Source organism: Octopus sinensis, linkage group LG8 (genome assembly GCF_006345805.1).
Source record: "Octopus sinensis linkage group LG8, ASM634580v1, whole genome shotgun sequence".
NCBI lineage: Eukaryota > Metazoa > Mollusca > Cephalopoda > Octopoda > Octopodidae > Octopus > Octopus sinensis.
The window spans coordinates 29,985,264-30,004,622 of NC_043004.1; the positions used below are offsets into that span (position 1 = coordinate 29,985,264).

General features: G+C 34.4%; 1 protein-coding gene across 7 annotated transcripts in view; it reads right to left on the reverse strand.

Moving 5' to 3' along the window:
- LOC115215227 (basic immunoglobulin-like variable motif-containing protein) overlaps positions 1-19,359 on the reverse strand; it is a 103,064-nt gene that overhangs the window by 12,717 nt on the left and 70,988 nt on the right. For all 7 annotated transcript variants that reach the window (XM_029784451.2, XM_029784450.2, XM_036505308.1 and 4 more), the window contains 4 exons: positions 18,705-19,359; positions 13,308-13,472; positions 10,357-10,462; positions 1,722-1,817 (listed from right to left, as the gene is read on the reverse strand). The exon at positions 18,705-19,359 is cut by the window's right edge and continues 3 nt beyond it. In XM_029784451.2, the coding sequence (XP_029640311.1) occupies positions 1,722-1,817; positions 10,357-10,462; positions 13,308-13,472; positions 18,705-19,359 (1,022 nt within the window). The remainder of the gene's footprint in view (positions 1-1,721; positions 1,818-10,356; positions 10,463-13,307; positions 13,473-18,704) is intronic.

Genomic DNA, 19,359 nt, shown 5'->3' on the forward strand with positions numbered 1-19,359 from the left:
ATAACAGATGATTCTCATCTGCTATGATACATATCTGTGCTTTTATGTACCATGTGTTTCAAGGCAAATATTACAGTGTTTGGCATTTTAACAAGATACATTAAGTTAGATGTAAAGATTGCTTTTTGGTAATACTAATACTGCTTCTGCTGTGAATAATTATTTTATTGTATAATTAGAAATAAATTCTTGTTATCAAGAAAATTTATTAAATTTAATGTTTCTGTAGAAATGTAGTTCAATCATTAATTGCATTCAGTAATAATTACTAATTATAACTAAAAGCCATAATTTTATCTTTTATAATTGACAGTTTTATCCAATCATATATCTTTTCCGCTGTTCTAATTAGAAACAACCATCATTAAACTTTCTGGTTAGATTCCCAAGTATGACCAACTGAGACTAAGGATATTATTCAAGTATCTTTTTTCTTGGACAACCTTAAGGTATCCTGATAGTTAGCTCATCTTAAAGAATCCTGCTTGTTCGTCTTTCCTGTGACATTCTAATCATGAATGTCATACCAGAGCTGTGATCTCTCAACGAGGAGAAGGAGTGGCTTGACCTGGAGTGATTCCTTGATCTGAGCTTTTCATACCCTGTTAAGTAATGTTATTCAAGAGACCCTTCAGAGGAACCCCTTTCAGTTGCTTGTATTCGCAAAAGTAAACTTTCTAGTTATATTATACTTAAATAATTTGTATTAATTTTACCATTGGTTTCAATGGCTGCTGTATATGACTGTGGCTTTGAACTGGTTGGTCACCCTCCCTATTCCCTTGATTAGGCTCCATCTGACTATCAACTGATGATGACCTTTTTTAACCAATAGAATGAAAGCTTTTTACCAATTGGATCCAAACACTGCAACACTAATGGAAGGAGTGTGTAGACTACAAGAGGACCATGTCGAAAAATAAACCTCATTTGGTCACAATCCATGCAAGCATCTTTGTCAACCTATGAACTTATCAATCGACTCCTGTCTATATCTTGTTTAAACTTTAAACTACTGTACTTTTGTTCAGAAACATGAGAATAGTTTTACACTGAAAATCAATTATTAACAAACAACAGAAAACTAGGGGAGTGCTGTTTTCTAAAGAATTACTCTGATAGATAGACTTTAAAAAATTTTTTTTTTTGAGTAGGGATATTGAGATTTTAACTGTTCACTTCAATTCGAAACAATAGACAGAGATATACAAAATCAAGAGGGTAGGCTGAGCATGACTGGAAAGGTTTAGATCATTGATCAGCTTAGTCACAGCTGACCAAGTTTTAGAGGTTATTAGATTAATATATTCAATAAGTGCATAAGCACTATTAAATATATATTCACTGAATTTAAGATCTCATTTGCTTAAGATATTGTTAAACTGCAATATATCAAAACTTCAATACAATATCCACAATAGGAATGAGTTCAGAGCAGAATATTTAGAAGAATAAAAAGTAAAAATTTCACAGATATTTCATAATTTCATGCTAAGTTCTGCAATTGTTTCCATAGTCCAAAAACAAAACATCATCATCAACATAATCATTACATAATTAATATATAAAAAAAGATAATCAATTAATTTGAATGAGATGAATAAACTATATCATCAGGAAATTAAATTTGAAATATTAGATTAGAAATGCAGAAAGAGGCAAAGAATAAGTGAAGAGAGAAGGAAGATGAGGCAGAGAAATAATAAATCAGATGTACCTACTTTCCTTGACCAAGGGTACTGTATAGGTAATTCCAACAGGATACTAGTGCTGAAATCCCTGCTGATGAAGGATACTGGGGTCGAGACATGCAATACCTGTTTGATAGACAAAGTAAGACAGATAATAAAACTGAAGAAGTTCAATATTTATATTAAATATGGCTAGTTGCTACTACCAATTGATTTCTTTTATCTAGACCCTGATTTTAGTCACTGGACACTGATCATATTAGGACACCACCAGATATTGATGAAGTTAGGGAAAACACAGAATTGAGTTGTGTGGAAGTATGTTGTATTTACAAATCTGCCCAACCCACACCAATGTGGGAAAAAATATAACTAAAAACTAATGATGATGATGACAACTACAACAATGATGACAACAATTATAAAAAGATGAATGAATTTTATCCAGCATGCTAACCATTCTGCCAGCTTGCTATAATAATAATGATAATAATAATAATAATAATAATAATAATAATAATAATGGTTTCAAATTTTTCCACAAGGGCAACAATTTTGGGGCAGGGGGTGAGTCAATTACATCGACTCCAATGTTCAACTGGTACTTATTTTATTGACCCTTAAAGGATGAAAGGCAAAGTGAACCTTGGCAGAATTTGAACTCAGAATGTAGTGATGGGCAAAATACCGCTAAGCATTTTGTCCAGCGTGCTAACAATTCTGCCAGCTTGCTGCCTTAATAATAATAATAATAATAATAATAATAATCCTTTCTACTGAAATTTGGGGGAGGGGACTAGTTGATTATATTGACCCCAATCTTTCACTAGTACTTAATTTATCAACCCCCAAAGGATGAACAACAAAGTTGGCCTCAGTGAAATTTGAACTCAGAACATAAGGACAGATGAAATGCTGCCTTCCTTTTTACTATAGGCACAAGCTTGAAATTTTTTGGGGAGGCAGCTTGTCAATTATTGATACTTAATTTATCAACCCCCAAAAAGATGGAAGGCAAAATCGACCTCAGTGGAATTTGAACTCAACATAAAATCAGATAAAAATGCTAAGCATTCTGTCCAGTGTGCTAATGCTTCTGCCAGTTTGCTGCCTTAATAATCCTTTCTCCTAAAGGCATAAGGTCTGAAATTTTAGGGGAGGGGACTGGTTGATTACATCGACCCCAGTGTTTCACTGGTACTTAATTTATTGACCCCAAAAGTTGGCCTCGGCGGAATTTGAACTCAGAATGTAGCAACAGGTGAAATACCACTAAGCATTTCATCCAGTGTGCTAATGATTCTGCCAGCTTGCTACTTTCTTAATAATAATAATAATAATAATGGTTTCAAATTTTAGCACAAGACCAGAAATTTTTAGGGAGGGGGTAAGTTGATTAGATCAACCCAAGGATTCAACTGGTACTTATTTTATTGATCCTAAAAGGATGGAAAGGTAAAGTCAACCTTGGTGGAATTTGAACTGGAGTTATGAAAGACAAAGTTGATTTCATCACTATTTTATAGTTACTACTACTACTACTATTTGTAGTAGTAAGTCATAACTTGTTGGGGACATTATAAATGCAAAATATTTAGAAACAATAAATAAAAATCAGCAGGGAATTTACATGGAGCAAAAAGAGGTGACATCAACAATAATAAAAAAAAAGAAAATAATGATAATAATAATAATAATATTTTAAAAGGATTAATGTAACTCTTCACAAAGGTAAACAGACAAGTCGAAGAGCATGAGGCAAATGCAATAGATACTTTATTGGTTGAACAATATTTCGACAGCAAGCCTGTCTTTGTTGAGTTCAAAATAAAAAGTGATAAAAATTCAAAATTATAGAAATTCAAATTTAAAATATAAATAAGAGCAACCAGTGTCAATTTTATAACTGGCGAAAAGAAAAAGACAGAAAAAAAGACTGGTGATGTCATTCCATCAATGTATGGATGCTGGTTGCTCTCGTTCATCTTTTAGATTTGAGTTTTTATCACTTTTTATTTTGAACTCAACAAAGACAGGCTTGCTGTCGAAATATCGTTCAACCAATAAAATATCAATTGCAACCGCATTGCACTCTTTGTTTTGTCTAATAATAATGATAATAATGATTTCATTTATTTGCCACAAGGGCGAAGGATGAGAAGGACAATACAAAGATAGACATAAAGTGTTGGGAGTTTACATATAATGAAATGATAAAAAAAAAATATAGAAAGAAAGAAAGCCTCTAGGGATAATCAAGGAACCCCACTGTCCAAGATTTCCCTGAAATCCCAAAAGCAAGTGCCCTCTCCAATTCCTTCTCTCTGACTCACAGGTCTATACTTAGAGAGGTACCATCCACTCTTACCATTTTTGCAACTTTCACCCACCTTTCAATAAACTCACTCAAGCACAGCATTTCCCTCTCCACTCTTAATTTCCTTTTCAAGTGAAGCTTGGGAAGTCACTGAGAGCTCTACCAAAGAGGAATGTATCTGTCCTCATGCCTTTCAGCCTTAATAATAATAATAATAATAATTAGTGGGACCTATGGAAATTCCACAGAATGAAAAAGATTAAGAGAAGCTATTTAAGAAAGGATAATTTTTATTTTTATTTTGCTAAGTTATTTCACTTCCAGTCACAAAAATATATTATTTGATTTTAAAATTTCCCTCTACTAAGCACGTTATATTCCTCTCTTTTACTCTACTTCTTCAACAAACTTTTTAACCATGTAATTTCCCTCTTCCTGTCTTTAACATTTCTCTCTTTCTCTTCATCTTTCACTTCCACTAACCACATGAGTGACAGCATAACGCATTGGCTGGCTATCTGTTCTCTCACTCACTCTCACATTCGCTCTTATTTTCTCTCACTACACTTCCTCCTCCTCTTTAACAAAGTAAAGCATAAAGAGTGAATGAACAGGGAGAAGAATAATAATATAGAATTAGTTCAGTAAAAAGAAAAAACACTTTTCACTATCAACACACAACCACCATCACTATAGTTTTTAGTAATAGAGCTCATTTCATTTCACTTCAGTCCAGCTGTTTGTTTATATCTACTTTTTCTTGCTGTCAATGTATCTCTACTCTAACAATGCAAACGCTATCTGTCTGTCTGTCTGTCACTTTCTCTCTTAATGTAACTGCCTCCCCTTTCCATCTCTCTCTATTTACCTTTCTTTCACCTCACCACCCAGAACATCACCTTCTGCTAAAAAGTGTATACTTAAACATATCTCTTTCTCATTACCTTTTTCTCCCCACCTTACAGCACATTGTTAACATTTATCTCTCCTTCTTTTCTCTTACCCTTTTCTCTTGCTCTTTGCCTCTCACTTCAACTAACCATGTGATGCATTTGGCCTTATTATACATCTTTCTGTACTTCTTCTCTACTCATGCTCCTCCTCTCTCACTCTCACTTTTACCCGACCTATACCTCTCTAACAAACGAACAAGCAGATTATTATACAGATGGTTTCAAATTTTGGCACAAGGCCAGTAGTTTTGGGGGAAGAGAATAAGTCGATTACATTAATCCCAGTGTTCAACTGGAACTTAATTTATCGACCTTGAAATGATGAAAGACAAAGTCAACCGTGGCAGAATTTGAACTCAGAACATGAAGACAGACTAAATGCCACTAAGCATGCCAGCTCACCACCCTACAATAATAATGATGATGATAATGGTTTCAAATTCTGGTACAAGGTCAGCAAATTTGGGGGAGGAGACTAGTTGATTACATTGACCCCAGTACTAAATTGGTACCTATTTTATCAACCCTGAAAAGATGAAAGGCAAAGTCAATCTTGGTGGCATTTGAACTCAGAATGTAAAGACAGTTGAAATACCGCAAGGCATTTTTGCCTAGCACAGTTATAATTCTGCCAGCTTGCCACCTTAATAATAATAATAATAATAATAATAATAATAATAATAACTCTTACTACTATTGGCGCAAGACCTGATATTTTGGAGGAAGGGGCTAGTCATTTATATTGGCCCCAGTGTTCAATTGGTACTTATTTTATCAACCCACAAAAGGATGAAAAACCAAGTTGACCGTAACAGAATTTGAACTCAGAATGCAAAATCAGAAGAAATGTTGCTAATGATATTTTTGAGTGAAATGACTCCTTGGAGTGAGTAAACCATATATCTTAGACATTCTTTATATTAGATGGTCAAGCTTCTTAACTGCCACAGCCACTTCTACCCCATAGACTATATTTAAGCTTCTATCTAATGTTAGTAATTCTCATGATATCAGTTCAACTTCAGGCAGACATCATCACCAGAACCATAAAGACAGGTTTTCTATGAATATATTCTCCACAGAAAAATGGTAAAAAGAAAACAAGAAAAGATAATTGTTATCAGTTGTTGTTCATGTTGTAGAATAATTTCCAATTCAATTTAAGCTCCACATGTATCGGAATCTTGTACTATTGCAACAAAAATAGATTTTTTTTATTTACCCAATCATACAAACTTGCTAGAAAATTAGATCTCTATAAAGAATTTCTTCATGAAAAAACTTTAAAAAGAATACAAAATAAACAAAAAACTATTTCTGAAGCAAAACTGCGTAGAGCTAGTAATGTTGACACAAAGATTTACTGTCATCATCAATTATCCTTAAACTGCTTCACAATCAGTTCTTACAGACTGCTCAACTAACGTATGCCTAGACAATGTATTTTTTGCATCAATTTATTGTTATTTATTTGCTATATACAACTTGCTTGTTTGCTTAATTAGGTAAACAAATGAAAATAGGATAAAGAGAATAAAATATTCTATTTCTCCGGTTTCTAAGACAGAATACTGAAACTTCCTTTTATATCACAATACAATTTAGGTTAAAACTCAAATCTAGCAAAGGAATGTATCTTCTGTTGTCAGACACAATGACAAACCTACCACAGAATTTGTGAGCCAAATCTTGATAATTACCAGATTTGAGTAATCAATGTACTTCTAAAAGATAATAATCCATGAGGTTTATTGATTCTTACAGGAATACAAGGGTCTTTAAAACATAAGCAACATTGTAAAAAATTGTTTCTAATTCTCAGTCAGTCTTTTGTTTTAAGAAACTACGAGAACCCTAGTATTAGACTGGTACATATTGATCCCAGAAGGATGGAAATGGACTTCAATGGGATTTAAAATATTAAGTATTAGAACTAAATATTGATCTCAAATTTTGACATAAGGCCAGCAATTTTGGGAGAGGGTTAAGTCAATTACATCAACCCCTAGTGTTCAACTGGTATTTACTTTATTGGTCCTGAAAGGATGAAAGGCAAAGTCAACCTCAGTGGAATTTGAACTCAGAACATGAAGATGTATGAAATGCCACTAAGCGTTTTGCCTGACATGTTAATGATTCTGCCAGCATGCCACCTTACTAGAACTAAATATTGCAAGGCATTTCATCACTGTTAATTTTAAAAATATGTTAGTCATAATAACAGTCATTATTTTTGCAGGCCCAGCCTGATGTGGACAAAACTCCACTTAAAGAGAGACAAGCTCCATGAGAAAATCATAGGCAGAAAGGGGACAAGAGCAGTGAGTTGTGGAGGTAGCATCTGGCTGAACACTTCAAGAAGGATAAATCCTTTATAGGTAACCAAGGACAGATGTTGGTGTTAAATCAGACACCATTAAAAAAATCGAACGACCAGGCGCTGGTGTTAAACCAGACCTGATTTAATCTGAAGAAGAGATGTTAATCTAGTTCTTGAGATATTTCATGAATAATCATTACATGAACACAACTCCAACATCAAAAATCTCAAAGCAGGCACTGAGATCATTGATATACAAAGCATAGATGTTGACTTGTTTGCAGACAAGTACATGGAGCAATCTGCTGTCCACTGTAGAACATACAACTTGCCCATGGTTTCAGAGGTGGCAGTAATCATGCTAGAGATAAATGCTGGCAACAATGATGTTAGGTTCAGAGCTGAGATGGAAGATTCCAGAGAATTAATCAGCTTCACCAAGTTTACAATCCTCTGTTTTGTACTGCTCTTCCTACATGGTGATGATGGCTAGCAGTTTGGACTGAAGAAGATCATCAATCACGATTTGATATCAATACATTTGATATCATGTTGGTTCCAGATGTAACAGGATTATTTCAGTACTACCATGAAGAAAACAATCCATGCAGCCATATTGAGTTATTGAACAGGTAAAAATTGAGTACAACAAACTGTCCTGATCCAAAAACAACTAATTTGCAATATGGGTCTGTTTGATGAAATGATACTGTCAATGTTGGCCAAGAGATTATCCTGTTACCATTATTATATGACAACAAACTCTTTTACAATGGATTTTTCTAAAACTGAATGACAGTCATCTGGTACTATGACAAACCAACTTTCTTCATTATTAAGACCACCTAAAGTGACAAGAAATGACAACTACTGTCAATCCAAAAAGGAAGGTCAGGGATTAACCTAATCTGTGTAAGAACTTACAGAACAAAGTATGGTAGTCTTTTTGATGAAGATAAAAATCACTCAAAGAGACTGACAAACAAGGTAATGATCAGTGAAATTCTAGACAAAAGAAGAAGAATCTTGAAGTAGTATTCCACCACTTTGGCAAAAAAGAGAAAGAAAGAAAAAAATCATGCATGACCCCCGTGCTTCTATCTAACCAAAAAGCTTCCATTGGAGGATTAAGGTCAAAACTGACACTGCACTAAAAGATTCCCAAAGTTTCTTGGAAACTTCACAATTGTAGGCAAGAATTCATATCTTCAATGCCAATAAAGATCTGCCAGGAAGGGAGGCCACGTCCATGAAATCAAGCCAGAGAGATGGGCAGAAGATCAAACTGGACAACCAGTGGACTATATCATACTATCTACTCCTTTTCTTGCCACATTAATTCAGTGTCCAGGCTGTGAAATATGTCTATAAATAATAGAAGAGTCAGGTCACGTTTACTTTCAGAAATGAGCCTGGGAAATGGAAGAAGTAGATAATGATAGGATTTTTACCAATGCATGATATGTGTTAAGCAGCCAGTCTTTCTGAAGAGTCTACCAGTTACTGTTTCACAACAAAGAGCCTCTTGTTGAGAAGCTGCTCTGATAACTGAAGTACAAGATGTTTTCTACCCATTTCCATGTATCTATCTGGAAGGATAAAGTGCAGCAAAGATACAAAAAGCTGAATGAGAATAATTAGCTGATGGTTAAATCCTCCTAACAATCTCATTCAGCTGTGTCTAAGTTAAGGTTTATTATCTGCAAATTATGCAATCACAAAACAAGTGCAACCTTGTATCAGGACTTGCATATATTCCAAGGCAGTGAATATGTAACACTTCAAATATACTCCTTGATGACGATGATTATAATAAGAGAACTAGGACCATGGAAGAAGTTTTGGCTAAAGTTTAGAGAAATTTTACATATGATCCTTCTTATTATATGTCTGTTGCATCCTGGTATTTTGGAACAGGTAAAAAAGCAAAGGGACAAATATGGTGGAGCTCAAGGTGTACATGATACTGCCTAAGAATCAGGAGTAGTTTGAGCTCAAATGAAAGGATCTACATTTCAAGAATGGGCTGTTATAGCTAGACCTGAACATGTCTGTTCTGCATCCTAAGTGGGAAGATGGGTCCAAAGTGGTGCAGCTAGAAGCAAATATGAAAGAGGTGTTGCCAACATTGAATTCAGAATAGCAGTTATTTGCTTTTTTCAAGTGTTCTCACCCCATTAAATAACAAATAAAGCAAAATATTCTACTTAAATAGAAGTGGTGACACCAGCAAGACATATGTCATCACCGTGTTCACAAATGCAGTGAGTATCTGTTGAAAGGAATGACAGTACACCAGTCTGGTGACTGGAAATAGATCTTGCCTGTGATTAAACACAGATCTTGGACATAAGTAGTACAAGTGAAACTGGAGAGGTCAGAAATTTTGAAGCCAAGGAGATTTTTGGAGTTTATGGCCAAACAGCAGATGATTGCTGCCACCAGTGCTGAAGATATGATGTCCACTACAAAAGTTGTAGGGTCTTGAGAGTGGACAAATTAAATGTGAATTACCTACTTGGTGTGTAAATGGAAGCAGACGTAATAAATATAGTAAGATAATTATAAATATTGGTTCCAAATTTTGGCACAATGCCAGCAATTTTGGGGGAGGAGATAAGTTGGTTACATCAACTCCAGTGCTCAACTGCTACTTATTTTATCGACCCCAAAAGGATCAAAAGCAAAGTTGACCTTGGTGACATTTGAATGTAAAGACAGATGAAATAGCACTGAGCATTATTACCCAACACAGTAATGATCCTGCAAACTTGCCACCTAAGAGTAATTATAAATATTATCACCCAATTAACCATTCTGAGACTAAACTACCCAACATAATATGCATTTTAAAGTGATCTAAGTTAAAAGCTTTCATCAAAATTTCATGCTAATTCATGTTCCAAACACCAGCTTAATGAAGAAAAGTTATTTTACCAGATTCTTTATAATTTTCAAAATTAACTGAAACAAAGACAGTGCATTTCAACAGAAATATGGTAGCAAAAGAGTTAAGAAGAGTGTGTGTGTGTGTGTGGGGGGGGGGTAAAAACCCAACTATTTAAGAAAACTCACCATCGTTTAATGTCGAGATTCTTTCTGAGATTGATTATCTGAGATAGACTATTGTCATCATTAAGGAAGGAATATTCAGATGACTCAGCAGTCATAGGTGACAGGACTACGAAAAAGAAAAGAAAAAGGATTTAGATATATAAAACATTGTATTAGGGGTATAAAATAGATTATATTAAATATATAAAATATATTGTATCAGATGTATAAAATACGTTACATGAATAAAACTAGATGTATAAACTATACTGAATTCGATATAGAAAACAGATTGTATTAGGTGCACAAAATAAATTACATTAAATGTACAAAGTTAAAATATATTATATGAAATATATTGATGTATAAAGTATATATTAGATGTATAAAACATATTATCATCACATACTTTCAAATACTAATTGCACCATGATCTCTCTTAATAGAATTTTGTCTAAAACTAAACATTCATATAAACTCAACACTAGTTCTGATGAAAATTATAGAAATGTAAACATCTACTGGTGCAGGTGTAGCTGTGTGGTAAGAAGCCTGCTACCCAACCACATGGTTCTGGGTTCAGTGCCACTGTGTGGCACCTTGGGAAAGTGTCTTCTACTATAGCCTCTGGCCAACCAAAGCCTTATGAGTGAATTTGGCAAATGGCAACTGAAAGAAGCTCGTTGTGTACATGTATGTGTGTGACTTTGTGTCTGTATTTGCCTCCCTTCACTGCTTGACAACCAGTGTTGGTGTGTTTACAACCCTGTAACTTCAGCAAAAAGAGACCAATAGAATAAGTATTGGGGTCGATTCATTCAACTAAAAACTGTTCAAGGTGGTACCCAAGCATAGTTGCAGTCAAATGACTGAAACAAGTAAAAGATAAAAGCTCATATGATATATTTAATTCTGATTTTGCTTTGCAACAATTTTCATTTGAAACCATGAGCTGAAACCAATACTGTTATATTTGAGAAGAGTCACAACAGATAAACTACGAATAAACTCACGAGTTAATCTATATTGCACTTGTCTTTCTTTTCTCTAAAGCAGTTAATGTTTATGTTCTGAAAAATATTTTTTCTCCACCCTGTTGTGGTTAGATATATTTCTCAATTGTTTATATATATCTTTTCTTTTAAATGCTTGATATACACTGTTGTGTTTGGGGAGAGTCATTTTCGTTTTCTGCCTTATAATGTAACACACTCACCGGTAAAATTTCCACTTTTTTCTTATTTTTATTTTCCTAAAATTTTTGTTGTGTCTTGCAACCTTTTCAAAAGTTTTGACTCTCTTGATATACATAGATATATTTAGTTTAACTGTGAGACATAAACTACACAACAGACTTGGTCCGATCTCAGAATATTGCCAAAATTGTAATATTAAATTTGGATTCCGTAATTTCTTTAAATATATTTAGACATATTGAGACACAGGTGTGACTGTGTAGTTAAGAGACTTGCTTTACAGCCATGTAGTTTTGGGTTCAGTCCCACTGTGCAACACCTTGGGCAAGTGTCTTCTACTTTAGCCCTGGGCTCTGTGTGTGTATGTGTGTGCACGCATATGCACACATGCATGTATGTGTTTGTACTGTGCAAGCTTGTCTCCACATAATGTGATATTGTAAATGAACACCACTGTCATCCAAGTGATGTTGTTTGTTCTCAGTCTTCCAGTGGAAAACAAGTTGGCAAAGGGAAATAATAATAACTTGCTTGGAAACAAGTGAGGATTGGTAACAGGAAGGGCATCCAACCATAAAAATTCTGCCTCAAGAATTTTGTCCGACTCACGCAGGCATAGAAAAGTAGATGTTAAAATGATGATGTTGATGATATTTAAACATACTAACTGTAATGTGTGTTACATTTGTCATTGTTCATTTTTATGTCTTGGATGAAGATTTAATTGTTTCAGTCATTGAACTGTGACCATGCTGGGGCACTACCTTGAAGGGTTTAGTCAAACAATACTGCCTTCATCAGTTAATTTTAGGTTCGGTACTTATTTTATAGTCTCTTTGGTTGAACCACTAAGTTATAGGGATATGATCAAACCAACTCTGGATGTCAAATGGTGGTGGTGGTGGTGGCAGTGGGGAACAAATGCAACGACACACACATTATGGTCCTGATAAGGTAGAAAGTTGGAGTGTTGTTTCGTCCCTGTATAAGCAACATACAACAATTAACCATTGCACAATATAAAAGCACACATTTTGATGCAAGTCTTTGCCACTCTAATGTATAAAAAGTACTTTTACATAATACCTTGGTTATGTAAAGTATTGTGTAACTTTCCATATGAAAATTTTGCATGCAATGACATTAAAAACAGGATGGTACTGAAATAATTTTAACTGGTAATTAAAGATGTGCCAGATTCTTTCTTTGTCTTTTTTTATCATGATTATACACACACACACACACACACACACACACACACACACATATATATATATATATATATATATATATAGGTAAAGACCCCCTTCGGTCATGAATGACCATGGGATTGCACCTAGAAAGTTACCCTCCTAGACACAAGTCCGGGCAAGGTTGTTTATGGAAGGCTAGCAGTCGCCCATGCATACCAGCCTCCCCTCTCCACGCCACCAGTGTTATCCAAGGGAAAGACAAAGGTCGATACAGCTTGGCACCTGTGACGTCGCAACTCATTTCTACAGCTGAGTGAACTGGAGCAACGTGAAATAAAGTGCCTTGCTCGAGAACACAACACGCAGCCCGGTCCGGGATTCGAGCTCACAACCTCACGATCGTAAGCTCGACGCTCTAACCACTGAGCCATCCACTTCTGACAGATAATATATATATATATATATATATATATATATATATATAATATACATATATATATATATATATACACACACACATACACATGGGAGAGAAAGAGAGAGTGTCCAACAATAACAAATAGAATATAATTCAAATGCATACGTGTATGTTGTTTCTTGATGGGGTCCCATTCAGAGTTTCCAACATCCCACGTGATGTCATATGATTCCATGCTGCCTTCTGTGTCAAAAGATTTTGCTTGTTCCACTTCTTCAGACTTCCGTCTTAGCTGCTTTAAAGTATTTGATGAATCAGCATTCGCTAACACTGCACATAGAGATAATTAAGTAACGGTTAAGATAAATAGAATCACACACATCTAATGATTTGTAGAAATCGTTCACTTGTTTTTAATGTGGTTTTCAATACCAAATGCTTTCATCACATTCTTGCGACCTATTCACTTAATTCTGTTACATGTTTATATATATATATATATATATATATATATATATATATATATAGGAGAGAGAGAAAGAGAGAAATCATATGGAAGCCTGCTGAGTGAGTGTGTGTGAGAGAGAGAGAGAGAGAGAGAGAGAGAAAGAAAGTGCGTGTGCATGTACATGCACATTATTGCATTTATTATGAACTAATTACCAATCCACATGATCTAAAATTAGGGCTCTTATCAGAAAGCGAAGCTTAGTGACAAATTTAACATGTGCCTTCTCTTCAAACTGGAATTCATTCAGGATTTCTAAGTCTGTGGAAATTTCTGTTTGCAGAATTAAAGAAAAATCAATTTGTAACTTAAAAGAGTGGATGACCTGATTTAGATGATCTTAAGGTGAATATTGTTGTAATCAATATAGTAGATAGTAACAAGAATAAAAATAATATAGACCTATATTCCATTGGGAACAGAGAAACAGTTTTGCTCTTTTTGCACAAACCATGTACCCAGCAGGTTCAATGGGAATCTCTGGCAAACTAGCAGAAAATCAGGACTATGATACATTCATTAGATTAATGGTGTGCCCCCATGCACTGATTCAGGCACCATTGGTAAAAGCCAAACATAATTAGAAAGTAAAAGAAAAAAGCCAGCATTTTGCCTATCAGTCTTTGCAATCAATTTAATTACAGTTTAATTAAAGTGTTCTAAAAAGGGTTGCCTTAAGTTAGCTATAACTGGAGACCATTTTGAACATTAAAGAATTTTCCTCTTTCTTTGATTAACCATTCATGAACAAGCTGCTCTTAGATCCACCCGTCTACTTTTTCTGGTTTCACCTCCACAGAATGGAAACAGATGCCTTAATTAACAAAGCCTGTTAAACCACATGAGAAATCATTTGCCATTTGTTATTTCGACTAAAAACATGTTATCTGCTTTTTCTCTTTATTGATAGCCATTATCTGCTTGTAGACAGTTTATCGTAGAAACATGGAAATATGATTAACACCTTTTCTAAAATACAAATTACACAGTTGATTTGGTAAAACACAACGACATACATTTTCTCAAAGACATTTTATGTAAACTTATATTGATTGATGTGTTATACTCAATGTCTAAATAGCTGTTCTATTTAAAACCAGTGCTCACAGACCATGTGCTACAATCTAACTACAAATCAACTTGTACCAATAAGATTTGAAGAGATCTACTTCTGCTGGTATGTGGAAAATGAGGAGTGAATGATTCATAATCTATTATTGTTGTTGTTGCTATCTATGAACATTCCTTTGTCTACAAACACTTTTCTTTGGATACATATGCTAAGAAGGAGTGTAAGAAAGAGGGAGACACTGAGAGAGGGGCTTAGTGATTTAAAGTATAATTGAAATTCTATAATTAAGTAGTTGTAGTTGTGTTATAACAAAAATAAGGAGCTTGTAGATTCAGAAAGTTTTCAGCAGAATTCTAAGACCTGTATTTTAGTATTTGTTGAATTAAGAGAAGTTGGCAAAAATAGTAACATTTCAGACTATAACATTAGTTAGATTAAGTATTAGTATATTTAATAGTCAGAGCATCAAAGAACTAATTAGAAATAAGTATGTATTGAGATAAATCGGTAACTAAGTGCTAACATATTTAATGCTTTAGAGCATTAAAAGGCTAACTAACAATAAATGTATAGAAATATAAACAGATAGACATAGAGACTGGGAAGTTAGCATCAAGATGTTTCAGGCAGAGAGCATTGAAAAGCTAATGTGTGTGTGTATGTGTGTGTGTGTTAGTTCTAACTTAATATCATTTTCATTTTTTAGAAGAATTACAATATTTAATTTTGAATCTCCAGGTTCTAAGTCCAAATTTCCACAAAGACAGCTTTACTTTGCTTCATTCAATTGATCCTACCAAAATCATACAACTGAAAAAATGTCTTTTTTGTGTGTGTGTGTGAGTGGAGAAGGGGTGGGAGAAGAGTAAGTTTACAGAAACACTGGTAAATGAATATCCTAGAATGAATTGCAAAAACTGAGGAGTAACATGAGTGCTACCATAACGAATATAGTGAACCAAGAAATTTTAATTAATAAAATTACAGCCAAGACAGGTGAAAAGAAACAATACCTTTATGATTAATTCTGGTCTAGAGACGGGAGTCAACCATAAAATTTTATTTAATTAAAATTAGAATAAAGTGGAATGGATTTTATGTAGGACAGTATGGATATAACTCTGAATATATTTTTATGTTATTAAATCACATCAGTAACGTATAGTCCAGTGGTTCTCAAACTGGGGTCTGTGGTCCCTTAGGGGACTGTGAAGTGATTTTAGGGAGCCCACGAAGAGACAGTGGAGTACTGTGAAAATGGGGTGGCTTGAGACAGTTAAGTTTTAAAATTTCAAGACTTTCAATTTTTTTTTTTGCATGCTATCCTCCTTTTTTGTCATTGGCGTCAAAAACCCATGTCACTCCTACACACTCATTTGCTATTCACACCTGTGTGAATATACACACAAGTGTGACTGGCTGACAGAAAATATGCGGTTATAAGAGTTGATCATGCATGTGTTGTTGGTATTTTTCGTTTCTCATTTGTTTTGTTGTTTTGTAACTAATTAATCAACTGATTCCCTGTATTTTCACAAGCATTTATTGTATCCCAATGGGGCATTGTCTAAATTAAGTTGTGGATTTTGAGGCTGCGGGTCTATGAGCAGTGCGGTTCAAAGCCTGGAAATTATGGTACATAAATGCATGTTCTTTTTCTCCATGCAGATTATCTTGCATTTTATAGGGGACCATGAATCATCAAAAAAACCTCTATGGGGACTGGCACATAAAATTCTTCATAAAGTTTGAGAACCACAAGTATAGTATACCCATTACGTCTACAAATCAGAATGAATAGAGAAAATATAAAGAGAATAAACTTAAGATGGAAACATGGACATAGTGGTCACTGTATCAAATTTGCTCACCATTGTTTTTCATTGCTATAATCAATTTTCATCAATTAAAATTCTAGGATTGTCTCCCCTACTTTTGTGACCAGTTAGTCATTTACATTTTGATTTTCTTATCCACACTATGAATGTCATTTTTAGGGTATGAAAATGTCTTGGGTCATTAAATCAAGTACATTACATAAAATTAAGTACATTTATAGTGTTAGGTTTTTGTGAGGTCAATTTTAACATTTGAACAAGTATAAATAAACTAAATATTAATAATCAATAGGGGTTTATTTAATTTAGTTGATTACACCAGTCAGTGAAGAATACAAGGCTTTCTGTTTAGTCAAACAACAATTGTTACAAGAAGATGTTTTGAAAAGTTGACCACTAATAATGTTATTTAAGCAACATGAAACCTCTATTGTTACTTACATCTGTGTGTGTAACTGCAAACTAACATATTGCTAGTTAGCTACATCATCTGCCTATACACATCACAATGTGTATTTATTTTTGGAAATCTAGATTGCTAGTTACCTGTATCCCCTATCTACACATGTCATAATATGTATATCTGCACATCACCTCCATACACACCACAATGCATGTGTCTGTTTGCAGAGAAATACATTGATATAGTTAGCTATATCAGTATCGCTACACTCACATCATAATGTGTATAATAACTAACTGTAGTTAGCTAGCTACATTACCTACCTACACTAACGTCAAACAATGTCGGTATACTTTAGAAATTCAATCAAGAAATCATGTTTAAGCTATAAAGTATTGAATAATCACCCAACAGAAATATTTCTGTTTTCTGCTATAAAAGCCACAACAGTTACTAGCACATCATTCCACTTGATAGATATAGTAGCTAAATTTCCCTAAAATGATGCTCTCTAATCTTAAAACTGGATGGACATTGGACATGGTCATCTAATACAAATCCTAAAAAGGTAGGGTGGTCATGGATTTTCATTCTAGGTTAGGTGTGACCTGGGCTGACCTGGGACTAATCAATGATACCCACCGAAACATAAATATTAACCTCACACACTGCCATCACTTGCAGCTAAGTTTACTGATTTTACACAGTTAAGACTCAACTGTAAAACTCTACTGAAGGGAAATGGAATGTACTTAAATTTATATCTATTTTATAGGTTAGACATAGTAATTAGGGAACATTCATGACAATTTTTAGGGCTTCCAAAACTGATAGCAGGTAATGAAGAAGTTATTTTGAGAGGTAACATTGACCTAAATGCTTGCAACAGAAAGCATCTGCTAAAGACATCCAAGCATCAAGAAAGAGCCAGTGTTGAACTGAATGATGGATTAAAGGTCAGCAGGTTGTGTTAAACTGGAGAATGGATTAGGGGCCAGTTGATAGTGGAGAGACGAGAGAAAGATAGGGGGAGTTACCTCCCGCTTTTATGCTAATTTTTGCTGTCATATTTTCATTTCTAACTCAATCCATTCACATACACTGTCTTCCTCTCCCACACATATACTTTACCCTCCCCCACATAGACACTCTTTACCCTTTCCTGGAAGTATTTTGAAAAAAATTAGTTAATTTTTGAGCTGGATGTTTGGATGTAATTATTTGATATATTAGAAGAGTTGAAAGTCAATAAATAGAACAGGCATTACTCTTATATCAAAAAGTGTAGCAGACACTATTTATAAATATATAATCAAAGTAGATATTGCTTATAAATAAGCATTCATATATTACTTATAGATTAACAAATACATCAAACATTACCTTTAAAGACAACAAGTCTATAACATATAGCAAATAGACCAAACATTTACTTTTAAAGATCAGAAGTAGATCAGACATTACTTATAAAACAATATATAGAGTTGCTTATGAAGACAATGAGCCAAAGAGGGAACCTCTACATAGTTGCTCAACCTGCAACAAGTAGTAGCCAAACTGCTTTTAATCACACACAATCATCTTAAAAAAAAAGTAAGAAAACAATTAATAGTGTAGTCTTAGATATTACAGAGTCTGAAAATAAGATGTATTATGTCTGCTTTATCTCTGACTATAGGTCTGCTTGGTCAAAGCTGATATTGGGTTAAACAACAAAATAAATACAGCAGATGTTACTTACAGGCAGGAGAAGCCATATTCTGTAACTGTAGACGTAAAGTTAATGAGAGCGCCGACTGGTAATCCTGGCCACCATCAGAGATATGTGACAACAATTCTTCGACTTGAGCTATCAAATTGGCTAATACTTCAACAGGAACACAATCAGCAGAATGTTGGCTAGTCTCTAGACTTGCATCAGTTTGGGTTGATCCATCTACCCATGACGTATTCAACAAATTGAGATGTTTTATTTCAATTTGTTTAGTCTTTAACAATTTACGTTCACGAATTGAACGTAATGTTTCAGCTAAGAGTTCATGTGAACTGCTGCTGGTATCTTCATCATCACCATCTTCATCCTCTTCTTCTTCATCTTCTTCTTCCTCCTCTTCAGCTTCAGCGTTCGAGTCAACGTAAGCCAGTTGACTCTTGTCTGCTTCTTCAGCATCATAGAAGACATCTTCACCTGAGTCAAAGTCATCATCAATATCACATTCAGTTTCTTTGTGGACAACAGGTTGTAAGGTGTTCTCCCCTAATTTGACTTCAGTTGCTGTTGGAGTTTCATCTCCATCAGTTGACTTTGTAGCAGCAAAAGTCTCCTTACAGTTGTTGGAACATTCATCATTGATACCTTCTGATGCTGGGTCCTTGTCCACCTTGTTTCCCATTAT